Source organism: Chenopodium quinoa, unplaced genomic scaffold (genome assembly GCF_001683475.1).
Source record: "Chenopodium quinoa cultivar QQ74 unplaced genomic scaffold, ASM168347v1, whole genome shotgun sequence".
NCBI classification, from domain to species: Eukaryota; Viridiplantae; Streptophyta; class Magnoliopsida; order Caryophyllales; family Amaranthaceae; genus Chenopodium; species Chenopodium quinoa.
The window spans coordinates 23,982-42,839 of NW_018743732.1; the positions used below are offsets into that span (position 1 = coordinate 23,982).

Genomic DNA, 18,858 nt, shown 5'->3' on the forward strand with positions numbered 1-18,858 from the left:
TGCTTACACATCCTTGCCACTTTCCACAGTAAAACATATACTCATGATGAATTAAACCTCTTTAATTATTTCCAAAATGTAATTTTGTTTTAGAGACGACATGTTGGAATTCGAAAAATTAGGAATACAAATTAAAGGAGCTAGTTGCTTGGTTATATATGAACATAAAAACTAAGAAATATTTATTTATTAAAGCAATACAATTAAACAAAAAGATACATGGTTATATTATGAAATTATACGAGCAATGAAACTAATTTAACAATATTTTATATTACTTGATTATTGATAACTACATTTGCTTTTAATAACGCGGTATGTTATTATAGTTAGTACTTCGTATATAAATAGTGCATTACTAAAAGTGTGCTAATAAAAATAAAAAATAAAAAATACAATACGCAGTAAATAGAATAATTATTTATTCATTTCAATTTAAAGCAATACAATACATAACGGAGCAACTTCACCCGACTCCTCAATTGGAGTTATTATAAAATTCAGCAAAAACAATTTAAACAATCATGTAGCTATGTAATTTAATTTCTTAATAGCCGTATGAAGGACTTGGAGTGTATGTAGGGGTTTTGTAGACCGGAGCAGGAGAGTAAACAGGTGACTTGTATACAGGAGATGGAGTGTAAACTGGAGACTTGTAAACCGGTGATGGAGTGTATACCGGTGACTTGTACACAGGGGATGGAGTGTAAACTGGAGACTTGTAAACCGGTGATGGGGTGTAAACGGGTGACTTGTACACAGGGGATGGAGTGTAAGCTGGAGACTTGTAAATCGGTGATGGGGTGTAAATAGGTGACTTGTACACAGGGGATGGAGTATAAACAGGTGACTTGTAAACCGGTGATGGAGTGTAAACGGGTGACTTGTACACAGGAGATGGAGTGTAAACAGGTGACTTGTAAACCGGTGATGGGGTGTAAACGGGCGACTTGTACACCGGGGATGGAGTATAAACAGGTGACTTGTACACCGGGGATGGAGTAAAAACAGGTGATTTGTAAACCGGGGATGGGGTGTACACAGGTGACTTGTACACAGGGGATGGAGTGTAAACGGGTGACTTATAAACTGGGGATGGAGTGTATTCAGGTGACTTGTAAACCGGTGATGGGGTGTAAACAGGTGACTTGTAAACCGGTGATGGGGTGTAAACGGGTGACTTGTAAACCGGTGATGGGGTGTAAACGGGTGACTTGTACACAGGAGATGGAGTGTAAACAGGTGACTTGTAAACCGGTGATGGGGTGTAAACGGGCGACTTGTACACCGGGGATGGAGTATAAACAGGTGACTTGTACACCGGGGATGGAGTAAAAACAGGTGATTTGTAAACCGGGGATGGGGTGTACACAGGTGACTTGTACACAGGGGATGGAGTGTAAACGGGTGACTTATAAACTGGGGATGGAGTATAAACTGGCGACTTGTAAACCGGGGATGGAGTGTACACAGGCGACTTGTAAACTGGGGAAGGGGTATAAACTGGCGACTTGTACACGGGAGATGGAGTGTAAACTGGAGACTTGTAAACTGGGGAAGGGGTGTAAACCGGTGACTTGTACACAGGGGATGGAGTGTAAACTGGTGACTTATAAACTGGGGATGGAGTATAAATTGGCGACTTGTAAACCGGGGATGGAGTGTACACAGGCGACTTGTAAACTGGGGAAGGGGTATATGATGGTGTCTTGTATGATGGAGTAGGGTTGTAGGAATAATCAGTGGCAGATGAAATCGCCACCAAAGCCATGAGGAAGAAGGACATTAATGAGGAACGATAGAAAGCCATTTTGATGGAGGATGACCCAAAAGAATGAAGTATGAGAATGCTAAAGAAAGGATGAGTTCGTTGTGGATAATATGGCTTGCTTAAGGGCTTTATATAAGAACATATTAGTGTCCACTCTTTGATATAATATCACTAATACATAAAAATTCATCAAGTCTTAAATAATTTTTAAATATTTCGATTGGTGCCAACTTTACATAATTGTGATTTTGTCAATAACAATCGCATTGACTATCTTTTTTTTTTTTTTTTTTTTTTTTTTTTTTTTTTTTTTTTTGTGAATGCGGACATTTTTAGTCGAACATAAGCTTTTGAATATCAATTATTGAAATGCAAAATGCCTTAATAAATTCAATTAGTAGCTGGCAAGAGGCTTCGAGTTTAACATTATTAACTTATTATGCAAAAATTATTGGATTTAAGTTCAAAATAAAATCACCGAATTCAACAAGTTGCAATTTGTGGATGAAAATTAAATTTGTTAGGTAAAATGATAATAATTATCAATTGTGATGCTTAATATCGTCGACTTGGTCTAGTGTGAATATCATTAAAAAACATTTTATATGTCAGTTTGTAAAAGATAATATTTTATAAGCTGATTGATGATTGGTAGCTTATCGAATATGAATTGTACGTGATGCAAAGAAACGTAGACTTAATCTAGCTTTTAAATAGAAATGAGTCTACAGGACTCTACACTGAATTGTTCATGTTTTACCACCATAACTTGTTGAATTTTCCATCTTTTATACAACTACTTACGTAATACTTCGTATGTAATGATATATTACGCGTCTTTTAAAGTATTAGTCTAAGCTCATTGCAAATGTCGTCTACTCGGTTTATTATACCCTTAAAATAATGGATAAAAAAATTGTGTTATCAAGGTAAAGAAGATTGAAAATTATTTTGCTAGTAAAAGAACATGAATTAAATACATACATAATGCAGAATACTTCATATGTATTAATGTAATAATATTACGCTTTTTAACACTTTATTACTAAAGACTCATTGCAAATGTTTACTCCAACATGTTTTGTTAATTAATTTATTTTGAATGAATTATTGTGGATTATTTATTTAAAGCTAAGTAGGAGCAAAGACTAAGTATGAGTGTTAATGATGCTATTAAGTATTGAGAGTATTGACTTGTTAAGAGGAGCAGACGACTATGGCTGCTAATGATAATAATAACGTGTTGTCAGTTTTAATTGGAGGTAGTATATATGTTGATATTCAACACCCATTGTATGTTCTAACACCTTTGTATGGGAGAATAATCAAACGAGATTCAGTTGATTTCTACTCCATACTTAACTAGTTGCAATTGATAAGAGGTTGGATATTAGGTTAATTATAACCACGATTGTTGAAATGGCAAATGAGACATTATCATATTTGGAGAAGAAAAAAAAAACATATTCATGTGCGATGATTTTGTTTTTCAAAGTATATATTTTTTATGTATCAAAATTTATAATTTTTTTAATAATTTTTATTTGTCAATAATATAATCAATGGTAATAATTTTATTGTCTTTTTTTCCAACTCACTTACTATGAATACGCAATTTAATAAAGCTTTGAAAAAGATGAGCAATTGTAAGAAAAATCAAGAGAAAGGAGGTACAAAAAAGGTAAGTGAGTATAAGAAAAATTAAGAGAGGACCTTTTTTTTTCCTTTGAGGGGGATAAGAGAGTGCATATAAATAAGCAAGTGAGTGTAAGAAAAAAATTAAGAGACGATGTGTAAAAAAGCGAGATCTAGTAATCTATACTATATATTAAAAGGCGTTCATAAATAAATTTGTGTATGTGCCACGTGTAACATGTATCCCTTCTTACACCAGTATAACGCCACATCATCATTCAACAACTTTTAGGCTCATGCCACATCATCATCCAATGATCTTAATTAAAAATGTATGCAAAGATATTTGAACCCTAAACCTCATTGAATAGAAACCATATGTATTACCATCTTGACTAGAATTAATTCATGCTCTATTAATCCAAATTTATATATAAATACATACATGTATTAGAATGTAGAAGAAATTATTGTTGTCATTGTATTCTAATTTACCCACGTTAAAAAAATTAATAAGTCTTTTAAAGCGTCTAATATAAAAATAAAATTATTCAAAGTATCACTCGGGGCAAAAGCCCGGGTCACACACTAGTTGTTATGTAAAGAGAGTGAAAGAATCATTGCCCATTGCAATTTTATCAATGCTGGATACTGATTTTGTTCACCTTATTTAAAAAATAATTAAGTTCAAAATAATAAATTTAGCTATGAAAAATAGGTTCATATAAGATCCTCTTCCACTTAACATTTTTTTTGAAGGGATTCCTCTTTCACTCACCTTATCTCCACATAATTCAGAAAATAAATTAAATTAAGTCCATATAAAAGTTAATAAGTTTTTTTTGTTTTTTTAAAGAATAATATAAAGGTTAATAAGTTTAAATAAGATAAGTTCAGAAAAAACATAAGTGTATAATCTAATCTAATATATAAATAAAGTAGGCATTTTTCAAGAGCATTCGGCGGGCCACATAAGCAAAGGTATATTTTCGATCAGTTAAAAATTAGATTTTTATTTTAATTTGGAAATAAAAAATTCGTTTGCCACCTAAACAAAAGTGATGAATGAGATTTAAGAATTTTTCCACGTAAGTAAAAACAACGAATATTGATTTATTATGATTTAATTTATTTAAAAAACTAAAAATTATCTTTTAAAATAATCATCTTTAGATATAGGATTTATATACCTACTATTATAAGATCAATTTTGATAGTGTTTATGATAAGAAATAAAAATTATTCCTTAATTATAATTAAATTAAAATTTGTGATATTTACCCTTATAAATTGACGCATCATATGACACCAACAAAATTTCGTATCAATAAAAAACCAAACCAAGCAAATTTTGTGTCATTAATTTTGTGTCAGTTATATTAGGTCATCAATGGTTGGGTAATTCTTAGCCTAATTTTTAAAACCCATGTTTAAATGTATATTTGTGATTATTGCTTAAATTGTGTTTATTTGGGATACTTAATGATTATATGTTTATGTTTTGTTTACTGAATTTTGTTTTTACATGCAGATCTAATTTAATCAGAGAATTATATTCGAGCAAAAATCTTTGGAATATCAAAGTACGAGTTTCTCGCTTGATGATCCTATTGGATGAGGAGGTATTATATCTTTATAAATCGTTTACATTTATTAAATCTTTTAATGAACCTTTTAGTTTTTATCAATTAATTTCATGATTAAAACAATTTTTTTGTGATTTAGGTAGCTTAATTAAGTCATAAAATTAACTTAATTTTTTATTTTTAATTACAGGGTGATTACGTTCATGCCTCAATTAAAGTCAACTTTGTTCTACAATTTTGTTCAAAATTGATTAAAGGAAAAGTTGACTCCATTAGATACTTTTCAGTCGTTACAAATAAGAAACAATATCGCACGCATTGTCAACGACAACAAAATAATGATTCAATTTTCCAAAATACTATTGTTTGGGCGATTGGGGACGATGAAAAAATTCCAATGCATAGATTTAATTTTGTATAATTACAATTTTTAGATTAATTTCAAAACAGTTATTCACTTTCTGGTAAATGTTTTAGTTTATTTTATAAAACTACAAATACTAATTTTATATAAATTTTATTTTTGCTAACATGTTCAATTATCCATTTTTATTAGATGGAAGAGATATGGGTGTGAACAAAGTTGGTGATCCTATCGAAATTTTTTTTTAATACAAATTTTTTTACATCGAATTATTACATCTAATAACTATTATTTTTAATGTTCTTATTAAAATATTTATTAGGGGAATAAATTACATAAATTAATTAAAAATTATCCTTAACAAACAATAGCAAAGAATCAAAAATATTATGAGTATGATTTAATTACAAACATTATTTTTGTGAGATTTTATGTATAAAAAACCATGGGATATTAGGATTTAAATTATTATTAATGGTTTTATCTAAATACCCGATTAATAAGATGTTTTTTTCTTAAAAAAATTTAAAACTTATAACGCATTAAAAAACTTTACCTCTTCAAACATTTTATGTCTAAATAATTGAAAAGACAAATAATTTGTTAGAGATCAAGAGATCACAAGAAATATACAAAATGATATATAGATTTGAGAGTTTAATTTCAAGTTTAAAAGGCAACGAATAATGATTTAGGATTTAAATTATTTTTAAAATAAAAAATTACTATCTTTTCATATTAAAGATCTTATCCTAATATGTAATCAATGAAATATCATATTTACAATTTTTTTTTTTGAAGATATCATATTATTGTCACATAACTAACAACAACGAATAAAATACAAAACACTAATAAATTATGTCGCATTATACATTACATTAAAAAAATTATACTTTTGTAATTGGCAATATCATTTTAACTAAATTACTATTATTATTAATTTTTTTTTTTGTCTGAAATTATTAAATTGTTAAATAAATCAAATAATTATTAAAAAAAATAAAAAAAAAAGTTTTGATATATAGGAAAACATTTTTTCTTGAGATATATGTATGAGAAATCGTGCATCGCACGGGCTTTCATGTAGTTATAATTGTTAAGAGTCACTAACTCTTATACTCCATGTAGCTAGCCACACCGTATGGCCAGCCACCATGGGGTTACTCAGTTAGTTTAATAGTGGTTATTTGGTTAGTGTTATAGTGATTTACTCGGTTAGTAATATAGGGGTTACTCTGTCAATGTTCGTTATAGAGTTACATTTTTATACAAATGGTCACATACACGATGTGGCCAGCCACACAAAAAACGCGTTTTTTTTTTAGGAAAAGTGTAAATTGAACTACGATGTTTACCCTGACCCATTTTTTTCTTGTATGAACTTCTTTTTCTTAATTTATCTTGTTTGAACATATTAATCCTTACCCATTTTTTTTTTCTAAAATACACTCTATGCAACTAAAAAGTGTTTTAGTTTTGACTGATACATGTGTAAATGCATAAATTTGACCATTGCTATCTTTAATTTTCTATTAATATTGTCCTTTATACATAATTAGAAAAGCTTTTGTGTGAGACTAAACTCAACATGAGTCTAATATATCTGACAATAATAATTTAATATCTGACAATAATATTCTAATATATGACATTAATATTTTAATATCTGACATTAATAATATAATATTTGACATTAATAATCTAATGTCAGATATTAGATTATTAATGTCATATATTAGAATACTATTGTCAGATATATTGGACTCACCGTGAATCCAAGTCACCTTATTTTTTTTCGATATGAAGTCAAGTCAAAATTGCTATGTAAAAAGTATTAAAGTCAAACAGATGCATTTTTTCGGATACAAAATGAATAATAATGGGAAATAAAGTAAGCACAACAAAATTTGAATACTTCGTAAGAGATAAATAAGTTTAATTTACAACTAAAACACGTTATGATAAGTAAAAATAAAGTAAATTGAACACGCCTTTAATTTTATCAAGGTGGAATAACAATTATACTCTCATGTAACCCCCCAAACCTACAACAATAAAATACGTTTCTTTAAAAAATCAACTATATATCAAACACTTTATACAATCAGCTACGGAGTAATACAATTAGTTAGTCAAATCATTTAATACAACCACATAGTCAAAATCATTAATTTTAGCTTTCAACTTTTCACCAAAATTTATCCTAACAAGTATACAGTCACTCCAACACCAACACTTGCAAGCACAGATAAACATAACGCCGTTACCCATTTACCCTAGCTTCATATCGAACAATGGCCTAACATTTACGACCCATATCAATAACCCGAAAAACAGTCCAAATGAAAAGGCCCAAATAAAATACTCCTTTAACCTATTTAAACCTTCTTTTCTACTTGCAACTCCTCTTAGCAGCAGCCGTAAACCCTAGCCACTTCTCTCCGGTACTCTTTTCTCTCTCCTCTTCTCTCATTTTCCTCTGCAATTTCTGCGTTTATTTCAATCCCTAAATTTCGTTTAACTTTGATTCTACATTTTTTTTGTGTGTTAATTCCATCAGGTTTTCGACCTTGCTCGATTTAAGCTGTAATAATGAGGTATGCTATTTTTCTGCATTTCTGATCTCTAGTTTTTTCAATATGCACTCTATTTATTGATGCATTTCATGTTATTTTCTGTTTGAATTTGTGTAATTAGGGTTTTTGCTAGTGTCTCTTTTTGTATGATTTAGTTTAGGAATGTGTGTATTTCATTTGAAAAATCTTAAAATGTTATTGTAATATTAATTATATTTAGGAGAATCTGAAATGCTTCAAATTTATGTGAATTGATGATTTGTTATAGTTATTTAGTTGATCTTGATTATTTTGTTATGTTTATTGATTTGTGCATTAAGACCTTTAATTCTTAATTAATTGATTTTGGAAGGCGCTAACCCTAAAAATACTTAGTGATAGAGTGAGTTGATTTTTCAACTCAATAATTTTTAACTGGAGCATGTCAATGTTGTTATTCCTGGCTGCATTACTCTACTCAACACAAATGTACATCCTGTATACTCCCTATAATTCGATAATCCCGATTGTTCGAAGTTATTTCGATTTTAAGTTAAACCTTTTCGATGTCACCCTTTTTTTTGCTTTCAGTGTATTCTGGTTGCATTACTTTACTAAAAATCAATCTCGGTACATTATTTTTTTACTTAAAAAGTATTCTTTCTCTGTTGACTAACAAGCGAAAGCTTATAGTAACATGTTATGAAGATCTTTAAAGCTAAATTCATGTAATAAATGAAAGTTTAGACAACGAGTCTAATAGAAATGCGTCCGAATTTGATGTAAGTACTGAGGTTATATGACCTGGGTATTGAAATTGCTATCCTCTGTTTATCAATTAAAACTTGGTTGTCGCTCTTCAGTTAAACTTCTGTGTTTCAACTCTCTCTGCAGTAAGCTTCAGAGTGAAGCTGTGAGAGAAGCAATCTCTGGGATTGCAAACGATGCCAAAGAGAAGAACCGCAAGTTTACAGAAACAGTTGAGCTCCAGATTGGTTTGAAGAATTATGATCCCCAAAAGGACAAGCGTTTCAGTGGCTCTGTTAAGTTGCCACACATCCCTCGTCCCAAGATGAAAGTCTGCATGCTTGGAGATGCACAACACGTGGAAGAGGTAACTAGCTCTTAGTTGTAGATTTCTATTTGGTTATCTGAGCAATTTTGAAAGTTGGACGAAAAACCCTGTTTGAAATATCCCTGGCCATGGTCACCTGTGCAACTATAACCTAGGTTTGTATCAGTTATCAGCTGCTAATCATGGCATGCATGCTTGTAGATATCCCTTTAGGCATTTGAGTAGTAACTTGTATAAGATATTTGTTAAGGAAATCCCGAATTGTATCTATTAGTTGTCAGTAAATCATGCCCTCAAGTTACTTTACGGCTTCAAGATAATATAATGTTTTCAAGCTTTCTTGAAATTTTGGTTTTTGTGCTTATCATGGTTTTGGCGACTGTAATGTTTGGTTTAGGTTAACTAAACCTTTGTTCTGATTGTTGTCTCATTGTGCAATTTTGATGTGATTGTAGGCTGAGAGGATTGGTTTGGAGTGGATGGATGTAGAAGCATTGAAGAAACTAAACAAGAACAAGAAGTTGGTGAAGAAGCTTGCAAAGAAGTACCATGCTTTCCTTGCATCTGAAGCAGTCATCAAGCAGATTCCCCGTTTGCTGGGACCTGGTCTTAACAAGGCAGGCAAGTATTTTTTTATTAGCAGTAAATATCAGATGGTTTGTATATTTCATGTTTGCTGGTAGTAGTATGGTGACGTGGTTTACGTCTTATCTTAATCATAAGCTTTACTAAGTCTAGATTCACCAGTTGATATGAACTGAACAATTTTGCTCTATGATGTTTATTCACCAGTGTTCATGTTGTGATATCTGTTTCATCTTTTATGTTTTGCTCATTGGTCATTTACATTGCTTATATACAGGTAAGTTCCCAACACTTGTTACCCACCAGGAGCCCCTAGAGAACAAAGTCAACGAGATCAAGGCAACTGTGAAGTTTCAGCTTAAGAAAGTTCTCTGCATGGGAGTTGCTGTTGGCAACTTGAGTATGGAAGAGAAGCAAATTTTCCAAAATGTGCAAATGAGCGTCAACTTTCTTGTTTCACTGTTGAAGAAGAATTGGCAAAACGTAAGTATTTCTGATTTGCCTATGAATTTCATACAATATAAAAGTCCCGTAAGACGAACACATCAGTCATGCAATCATGCATTCATGTGCATCAAATTTTGTTTATTGGGATTTCCATTCTGTAAGACGATTGCCTCTTAACCATATTTCAATTGTGTTCATCTAACTTTGTTCTTTTTTTGACAGGTTCGATGCCTATACCTGAAGAGTACCATGGGCAAGCCATACCGCATCTTCTAAATCAGTCTGTATCACCATTTTTGGCTGAGTTGCGTTGTAGGATTTGAATTTTGTTGACTGCCCTCTACTAGTAGTACAATCTTAATTGTTGTGAGCTTTAGTATACTGGGATATTTTTCTTGAATGAAATGGCTAAAAAATTTCTGCTTAATTTTATCATCAGTGATATCTTTCATATTTGATGTTTTTGACCCACCCTATGGGCAGTTTGAATTTTTTGGGGTTGATCTCCTTGTAGAAGATCAAGGTTAGTTTCTTATATTGCTTGCTTGTGGCAATTTTAGCAATTGTCTCATGATCAGATGCGCAACTATGGTGAATTTTACTCCATATCAATGAAAGCTTTTTGCTCGTTAGAGTATGATCGAAGTTTGTTACTGCTAGAAATTCTACACCGATGGTTGAATTTCAAACTACCACCCACCCTTTGGCCCTTCTCCCCAAAAGATCAGTGATGCTTTGTTTTGAGTTTTGACATTTCCATAGTTCCTCTGTATTTGGTTTAATTTTCCTAACTCCATTGTGATTTTTGCATTTAATAACTGTATGCCTTTTCTATGAAATATTAACAAAGAAATTCTTGGATGAATAAAAATTAAACTCTTGTAATCTTTTTTATTAGAACTCATACATTAATCAGAATGAATAATAAACAATCACAACCTTAATTACGAGCATTGTCATTTATTTTTTTAAAATAACACATTACTAGATAAATAACGAGTTGTCAAACCTCAAACCTAATTATCACTCTGGGATAAATAACAAGTTCATGCGCAAGCAAGATATAATTGAAGAGTGATTAAGAGCCATTTTGTTGAAAAAAACTTTGATCAAATTATTCTTACCAAGGAGTATTTTGATTAGAGATTTTAATTTGTTGAATGAAGGATGAGTTGTGAAGCATATGATTTGTTCATGGCCTTTATATAAGCAATTACTTGGATTGATTCCATGCATAATATCACTAAAATAATAAGTTGAGCAAGTCTTCATTCTTTTAATTACGGAGTAGTTCAAATAAGTACCTTTGTCTATGATTATTTCAGTTCAATGACAAAAATTACTTGAATTAATCCATCTTAATTATTTTTTGGTTGCTTGTAGACTTTTACTACTCACATTCAAATTGACAATATTTGAGTTGGAAAGTTGGAAGTAGTAATTTGATGCAAATGACTAATTTTATTATCCATTAGTACCACTTGGTTATAAATTTATAATGATATAGGATTAGGAACAATAGACTAGTTTTCAAAAAAAAAAAAAAAAAAAAGGAACAATAAACTACAGTTTACTTTCTCAAGTTATGAACTAATCAAAAGATTTCCCTTAATTTTATTCCCGATAACGTTTTAAAGGGTAAAAAATATTATGAAGTGTTTGAAATTTTGAATATGTTCTGAAGCTGAGGTTTGGCGGTTTCAAAGCCTCAACAAATTGTCTTATGGGTTTTGATTAAGCATATGTTAAAAAAAATAAAAAAGCTGAAGAATTATCACCGAAGTGGTTCCTTTGTTTTAAATTGAAACATTTTAATAATGTACATTATTAACACACTAAATTTCAATTACATTTCGTGATTCACAATTAAAAAAACACATAGTCATATGAGAAATTATTAAATGCGTCACCACATATGCTTTATTAAAACGTAATTTTATCAAGTGTATAATTAAATATATAAACGACTAATATATGCATTCTTCTCCGCTATGTTTGCAAGGGAAAACATTATCAATCGCTGCGGTGCCACCAACTACTGCACAATATAGCTTCTCAGGCATCCAGTTATCTACCGGCGCACTTCATCTCCTCACCTTCTTGGTTCCGTGCTTAGTTATCGTTTTACTGTATTGTAACTTTTTTTCTTTATAAAATAGTTCATGTCATGAGACAATGATACTTCAAAAATAAGGGAGCTTCATTTTATCACATTGATCATTGATAAACAAAATTATCCAGTCGACATTTTTGTGATTATTTCAACAACCGTGAGACCCATATTTAATAAAAATTTGTTGATTTGTTTATAATTTTGCGATTGATAAACAAATTTCATTTATTAACGTGTTGTGCCTCATAAGTTGACTATTTCAAATATTATAAAACATTATTCTTATATTATGTCATGTAAATGAAATATATTGTTGTTAGATTTCTTTTAGTTTTCATAAACTATTACTCATTGTAACACCTCCAAATCTCCCTTTACGAAAATATCAGTATAATACATATAATTATACCGTAGAGATAGACTTAGGCGTGTTACCACCGCGTGATTACGCAAGGTTACTCAACTTTTAATTAAAACTACAACTTCGCAGCGGAAATTTCAAACTCTTTCTTTATCGATACTTGATAAAAATAGTAATCAATGTTATGAGAACTCAAAATAGAAACAAGACCAACATTCCTAGATCTAGGTGAAGCATATCCCGAGGCTCCCAAACTACTCATTTATTGAGTCCACCTAAAAATAGTCAACACTGCTTACCATTAAGGCAAACAGAGCGAACCAAAACAAATAGGAAATACGGATTATCAAAATATGCTAAGTACGATAAGTGCAAGATAAGTAAATTCAATTTATTAGCAAAATTTATTAGCAAACATGCTTTTAAAACCAATTCCAATAATTAATACAATAATTCCAAACTCATGTTTTAAAAATCAATTCTCAATATACTCAATATAATCCCAATAACTCAATATTTCAAAAATAGTGATTATTTAAAATCAATTCTTTTCACAACTCAATTCCTCTCTAATTGTGCACACACCCCAAGCTAGTATCTTTATGTTGAAAGTCTATCCTCGAGGAAAGAGTAGGTCATGCAAAGTCCATAGTCTTCAATGAATCCGCATAGTGGGATTTATATAATATTCATGCTTGTAAAGAGTTTATAAATAACTCAATAAATCCTCTTTAAATCAATAACTCCAATCTTTATAATAAAACAATTTAAAACCTCCTTTTTATTTAATTCAACATGCTTTTAAACTCAAACCTTTTAAAACATGATAAATAATTTATTCAAAACATGATATAAAAATCAATCCTCAGTTTATTTATCAAAATCAATTCTTTAAACATACTTTTATTTCATAAATCATAATTCTATTCAATTTAATTCAATCACCATAAAAATTATATAAAACATGCTTATTCAATCTAATCAATTTCAAAGGTATTTAGCCACCTAAACGTACCTTTGATCCTTGCTAGCAACACACAAACGAACTTCAATAACTTTGATCAAACACACCCTACAAATAAGTATAACCTTAATTAACATAAGGCTAGCAAATAATCGCAATAATTAAAATAAAACCCCCTACTATATGTACATGAACCTTATAAATTATTTTTCATAAACTTGAATAAAAATTTGATTTTATTTAATTAAAATTACTCATAATAATTTTTATAAATCTCCTATAATAATTAATTAATTAAATAAGAGAAGAGAAAAAGAAGTAGAAAACCAAGGAAAAAGGAGAAGAGAGGTGGCGGCAAGGGGGCGGCAGCTGGTGGCTTCCGGCGGCTGTGGTCGTCGGTGGTGGTCAGCGTCGGTGGCATGTGGCAACCGGATGTGGAGGTGGTGATTTGTCGTGGTGGTGGCGCAAGGGAACAAGAAGAAGAGAAGGGAATTAGAGAGAAATTAGAGAATTTGGTGTGATTGTTTAGCTATGATTCAAGGGGTATTTATAGGCTAGCTCATGCAAGAATTATGGTAGGAGAATGTAGGAATAATTATGGTAAAATTAATTAAGGAAATTACTTGGAGAAGAGAGCTAAAGAATTATGGAAAGTTTAATGTTAAGGTGACTAAAAAATAATTAATTTATGGAAAGTATGTTGTCATGAAAATAATGTGGCAAATCGCTTTGCTTGGGGAATAATCAAAGATTATATAAGGTAGAGAAATAAGATGATCAAATATTATGGGAAATAAGAATTAAGGAAAAATAATAGATTTAGGGGAGATAATTAAAAATACAAATTACCAAAATAAATCACCCAAAAATCAACCAAGGTGGCCGAAAATTTTGAGCTTCTATAGCTCAAATTTTCGGACCCCTTATGTAGAATTTAGGAAATTATTTTGCTAGATTTAAGGGATTAAAAATAATTGTGTAAATAATATATATTGTATAAATTAATTAATTAAGAGAATTCCAATTATACACTAAATTAATTAACTAAGAAATTCGGATTTTCCACACTAGAAAAATCCGAAATCCCTAGCTAATCATTAGGAATTTTCGGACCAATTAAAATATAATGTTTTTTATTTTTTTTTTCTTAATTAAAATATCCGAAATATATATAAATAATCCAATTTTTAAAATACAATAAATGAATAATAAATCTTATCCAAAATCTAAAAATATTGATCAAGTTTTTAAGATACTTTTAGCGTCAAAATTCAGATATTATTTTGGCTCCAAAATTCAAATAGTAAAATAAATTAGTAAAATACCCTTTTTTAGAATATATTAATAAATTAATTAGAAAATACGTTTCAAAAATACGGGGTATTACACTCATTGTTGTCAAAATCGCGATCTGGATCGTAGGATCGTGCGATCCTAAGATCTCATTTTAGCCAAACGATTCGGATCGGATGCATAATCGCAGAGCAAGCAGGATCGTTGTAGGATCGACCATGATCGTACAAGATCAAGTAGAATCTTGTAGGATCATACAGAATCGGGTGGGATCGGACGATCTTGTTTTCCACTTAAATTACTATTGGATTGTACAGGATCGGTCAGGATCAAACAAAATCGTATAGGATCGATCAAAATCGGGTAGGATCGGTCTGGATCGTACGATCCTACTTTTTACTTATTAAAATGAGCCTAAAGCAATCAAACTTTTCTCTAAGCTAAGAAAATTACTATCCAACTACTAAAACTATAAATTTTACCATTGTTTGGCTTAAAAAATCTTACCTAGTTATCTAACAACCTTTTTATTACTCCCTTTATCAATTTCGTAGGATCTTACGATCCTACGACCGATTTTACCGATTTGATTCTATTCCTCTCACCGATCCAATGTAGGATCCTGATCCGGACAATCTTGCTATTACTACTAAAAACCAATTATATGTTCAACAATAATTTGATTTTATGTCTTAAATTATCAAAAATGTGATTCACTTTTAATTTGAATAAACCCTCTTTCATTTTAAAATTTGACTAACTTTCTTTAAACGAAAATGTCACAAGACCATTACGCAGGCAGTTTTTAGATTATTTTTTTTAGTTTGAGGTCTTTATATTTTTTTTTAACCATTAATAACTTTCTTAAAAAAAATGGTCAATTGACCAGATTAGTAAATAAAAAAGACCCATAGCGACAATTTGGTAAAAAAATAACTCCGGCGACAATGGTAAAAAAACTCCAAGCGACAATTTGGTAAAAAAAATCATCTTGGGCATTTAGACCAAAAAATCTAATTTTTTTCCGACAAACTCTTCAAAAATCCTAATTTAATTCGTTATTGTGTTTTTAAATTTAGTTTTCCCATTTAAAAATTTGAATTATTATGTCTTCCCCTTTTTATTTTGCTAAATTCCGATATTAAATTTATCTCCAACCTCTTTTTTAAGAAGAATTTCGTTGATTAGGGGTAGGAAAATTAGTATTTAAATGTTATTTTACTTAAAATTCTTAATATCTTAAAAGGGATTGGAAAATTAGGTGAGAAATTTTTTATTTTAAAAAAAAAAACCCACGAAAATTATACTAAATTAAGCATTCGCGAGTAGTTTGTCGGAAATTTTTGTGTTTTTTGGTTAATTGTCGCCTGAGAGGCTGAGATATTTTTTTAACCAAATTGTCGCTTGAGGTTAGTTTTTTTTTTTTTTTTTTTTTTTTAACCAAACTAAGGGTCTTTTTTATTTACTAATCTGGTCAATTGTTATAGCCGTACCGTTGTAGGGAGTATATGCATTGACCAAATTATAACATTAATAATTTACTAGATGTATATGGCACCTCAAGCAAATAATAATTCTACGTAATACATCAGAATTAAAAAACTTGTACTCGTAACATTTTATTTATAAATCTGTAGATTATATTACACAAATAGCCTGTACAATACACAAGCTTATTATTAGCTGACAAATATAGTCAATTTATTTTGAACATAAAACGAACATGAGATATGAAAAATTTACCAAACCTAATTGCAATGGTTAAATTGAATACTCGGTGTATATATGTAGAAGACTAGTAGGTCTAGCGCGTTTGTGACGAGGTGATAATAATCAATAAATTGGTGATGGAGTGTATGAAGGAGATCCGTATGTTGGTGGAGTGTAAACTGGTGAAGGGGTATATTTTGGAGACTTGTACTTTGGAGATTCATAAACCGGTGATGGGGTGTATTTTGGAGATTTGTACTCTGGAGATTTGTAAACTGGTGATAGGGTATATTTAGGAGATTTGTACTCGGGGGATTTGTACTCGGGAGATTTGTAAATCGGTGATGATGTGTATTCAGGAGATTTGTAAGTCGGTGATGGTGTGTATTCTGGAGATTTGTAAACTGGTGACGGTGTGTACTCGGGAGATTTGTACTCGGGAGATTTGTAAATCGGTGACGGTGTGTATTCAGGAGATTTGTAAACCGGTGACGGTGTGTATACAGGAGATTTGTACTCGGGAGATTTGTAAACTGGTGATGGGTTGTATTCAGGAGATTTGTACTCTGGAGAGTTGTAAACCGGGGATGGGTTGTACATAGGTGGGTAAGTTGGGGACTTGTACATTGGTGATGGAGTGTATTCTGGAGACTCATACACATGTGGTGGTGAGTAAACCGGTGGTTTGTATACTGGTGTTGGGCTATAAATAGGCGCCTTGTACTCGGGAGAGTACGATGGTGCCTTGTACTCTGGAGAGTACGATGGTGGAGAGTACGATGGTGCCATATACCCTGGGGTGGGGTATTCACGAGCAAATGAAACCGCCACCAAGGTCATGAATAAGAAAGATATGACTGAAGCATAATTTAGAGCCATTTTGTTAGATGGACGTACTTAAATCAGATGATTCCCACAAGAGAGTTCTATTGTTTTCTAGGGGATTTTTGATAAAAGCTATGAAATTGCTAAATGAAGATGAGTTGTGAAGCAAATGATATGTTCACGGCCTTTATATAAGCCATTGCTTGGATTAATTCCATGACATAAAATCACTATTATAATAAATAAAGTTGTGCAAGTCTTTAATAAAATTATTTTAAAAATGTTCTACTAGATAAAACCTATGTCAGCACGAAATTTTCAATTCAACGACAAACATTTACTTCGTATAATTGAATGGTTCATTAATTCGAATTTGACTTTTACTAATTACATTCAAATTATTAAATAGTTAATTTTAAGGAAAATTTAACAACAATAAACCAATTTTTGTTTTATTCTCTAAAAATGCACCAATCTTTAAATATGTCCAAAATAAACTTAAGTTTCTAATTTTTGTTTCCCATATTAAACCAACTAACCAAACAGGTAAGTTAACCTGTTATATCAGGTTGCAATCCACGTGTCATATCCTTATTAGTTAATTTATTTTTAAAAAAAAATTCTGATAATTTAATGAATTATTTATTTTCATTTTTAATTTGGTAATTAAAAAAAATACTCCCTTTCCCCACCACTGCAGCCCCTCCTCCCCACTGCCACCCCCTCTCCTGCCGGCGGCCGGCGCCCAACCCATTTTTCCGCCGTCGGCGACCACCATCCCTCCCTCCCTCCCTTTTCCCCACCCTCCATGAAACCACTCAAAAACCACCACATCCACCACGAAAACCACCAAAAAAATCCTAACCATTTCCGTAAACACCCCTAACCACCCCCATAAACAACCCAAAAACATCCAAACAAGACTAGATCTAACAACAATTACTCACAAAAACAACCAAGAAACTAGATCTAACAACACTTAGAAATAAGAGAGAGAGAGAAGAGTGACGGTATGTAGGAATGTAATCCGTGGCTATTCACATTGCTTAGCAGAGTATATGTACAAAGAGCCTAGGTAAATGATGTCTAGGGAATCATTACACAGTCATTAATAGCAGTCTAGGGAATAATATATACATTGTCTAAAAGTAGTAGGCAGGAGGGGAAGTGGCGTCGGCGGGTGGCGGTCGGTTGGGAGGGGCGATGAGGATATGTGGTGAAGTGAATGGTGGCAAAAGTAGTGGTGGTGGTTGTTAGGGTGATTCCCTTTCATAAATATAAAACAAACAAACAACAACCACCCGCCGGTTGAAGTGGTGGTGGTTGTTGGGCGCCGATCGCCGACAGGGGGAGGAGGGAGTGGCTGGCAGCAGTGGGGTGGGGGGAAGAAGGGCTGGCAGTGGGATTGTGGCCTTGGGGGAGGTTTGAGGTTTTTTTTTTTATTTTATTTATTTTATTATGTTAATTTTAAAAAGTAATTAAAGGAAAATAAAAAAAATGACCGGTTGTTCAGGTCATAGGTCATTCGGGTTTACAAAGAGAGAAAAATTACAAACTTGGGTTTATTTTGG

The 18,858-nt window shown here is 31.5% G+C and overlaps 2 protein-coding genes across 2 annotated transcripts; one reads left to right on the forward strand and one right to left on the reverse strand.

Moving 5' to 3' along the window:
* Positions 1–405: 405 nt before the first annotated feature.
* LOC110684623 (repetitive proline-rich cell wall protein 2-like) lies at positions 406–17,449 on the reverse strand. The gene is made up of 2 exons (XM_021861056.1): positions 16,587–17,449; positions 406–1,742 (listed from the first exon to the last, which is right to left on the reverse strand). The coding sequence occupies exons 1-2, from the start codon at positions 17,339–17,341 to the stop codon at positions 548–550; spliced, it is 1,950 nt and encodes a 649-aa protein (XP_021716748.1). The 5' UTR covers positions 17,342–17,449; the 3' UTR covers positions 406–547.
* Positions 7,710–10,479, forward strand: LOC110684622 (60S ribosomal protein L10a). The gene is made up of 6 exons (XM_021861055.1): positions 7,710–7,803; positions 7,920–7,956; positions 8,809–9,028; positions 9,445–9,610; positions 9,852–10,057; positions 10,244–10,479. The coding sequence occupies exons 2-6, from the start codon at positions 7,952–7,954 to the stop codon at positions 10,295–10,297; spliced, it is 651 nt and encodes a 216-aa protein (XP_021716747.1). The 5' UTR covers positions 7,710–7,803; positions 7,920–7,951; the 3' UTR covers positions 10,298–10,479.
* Positions 17,450–18,858: the final 1,409 nt, after the last annotated feature.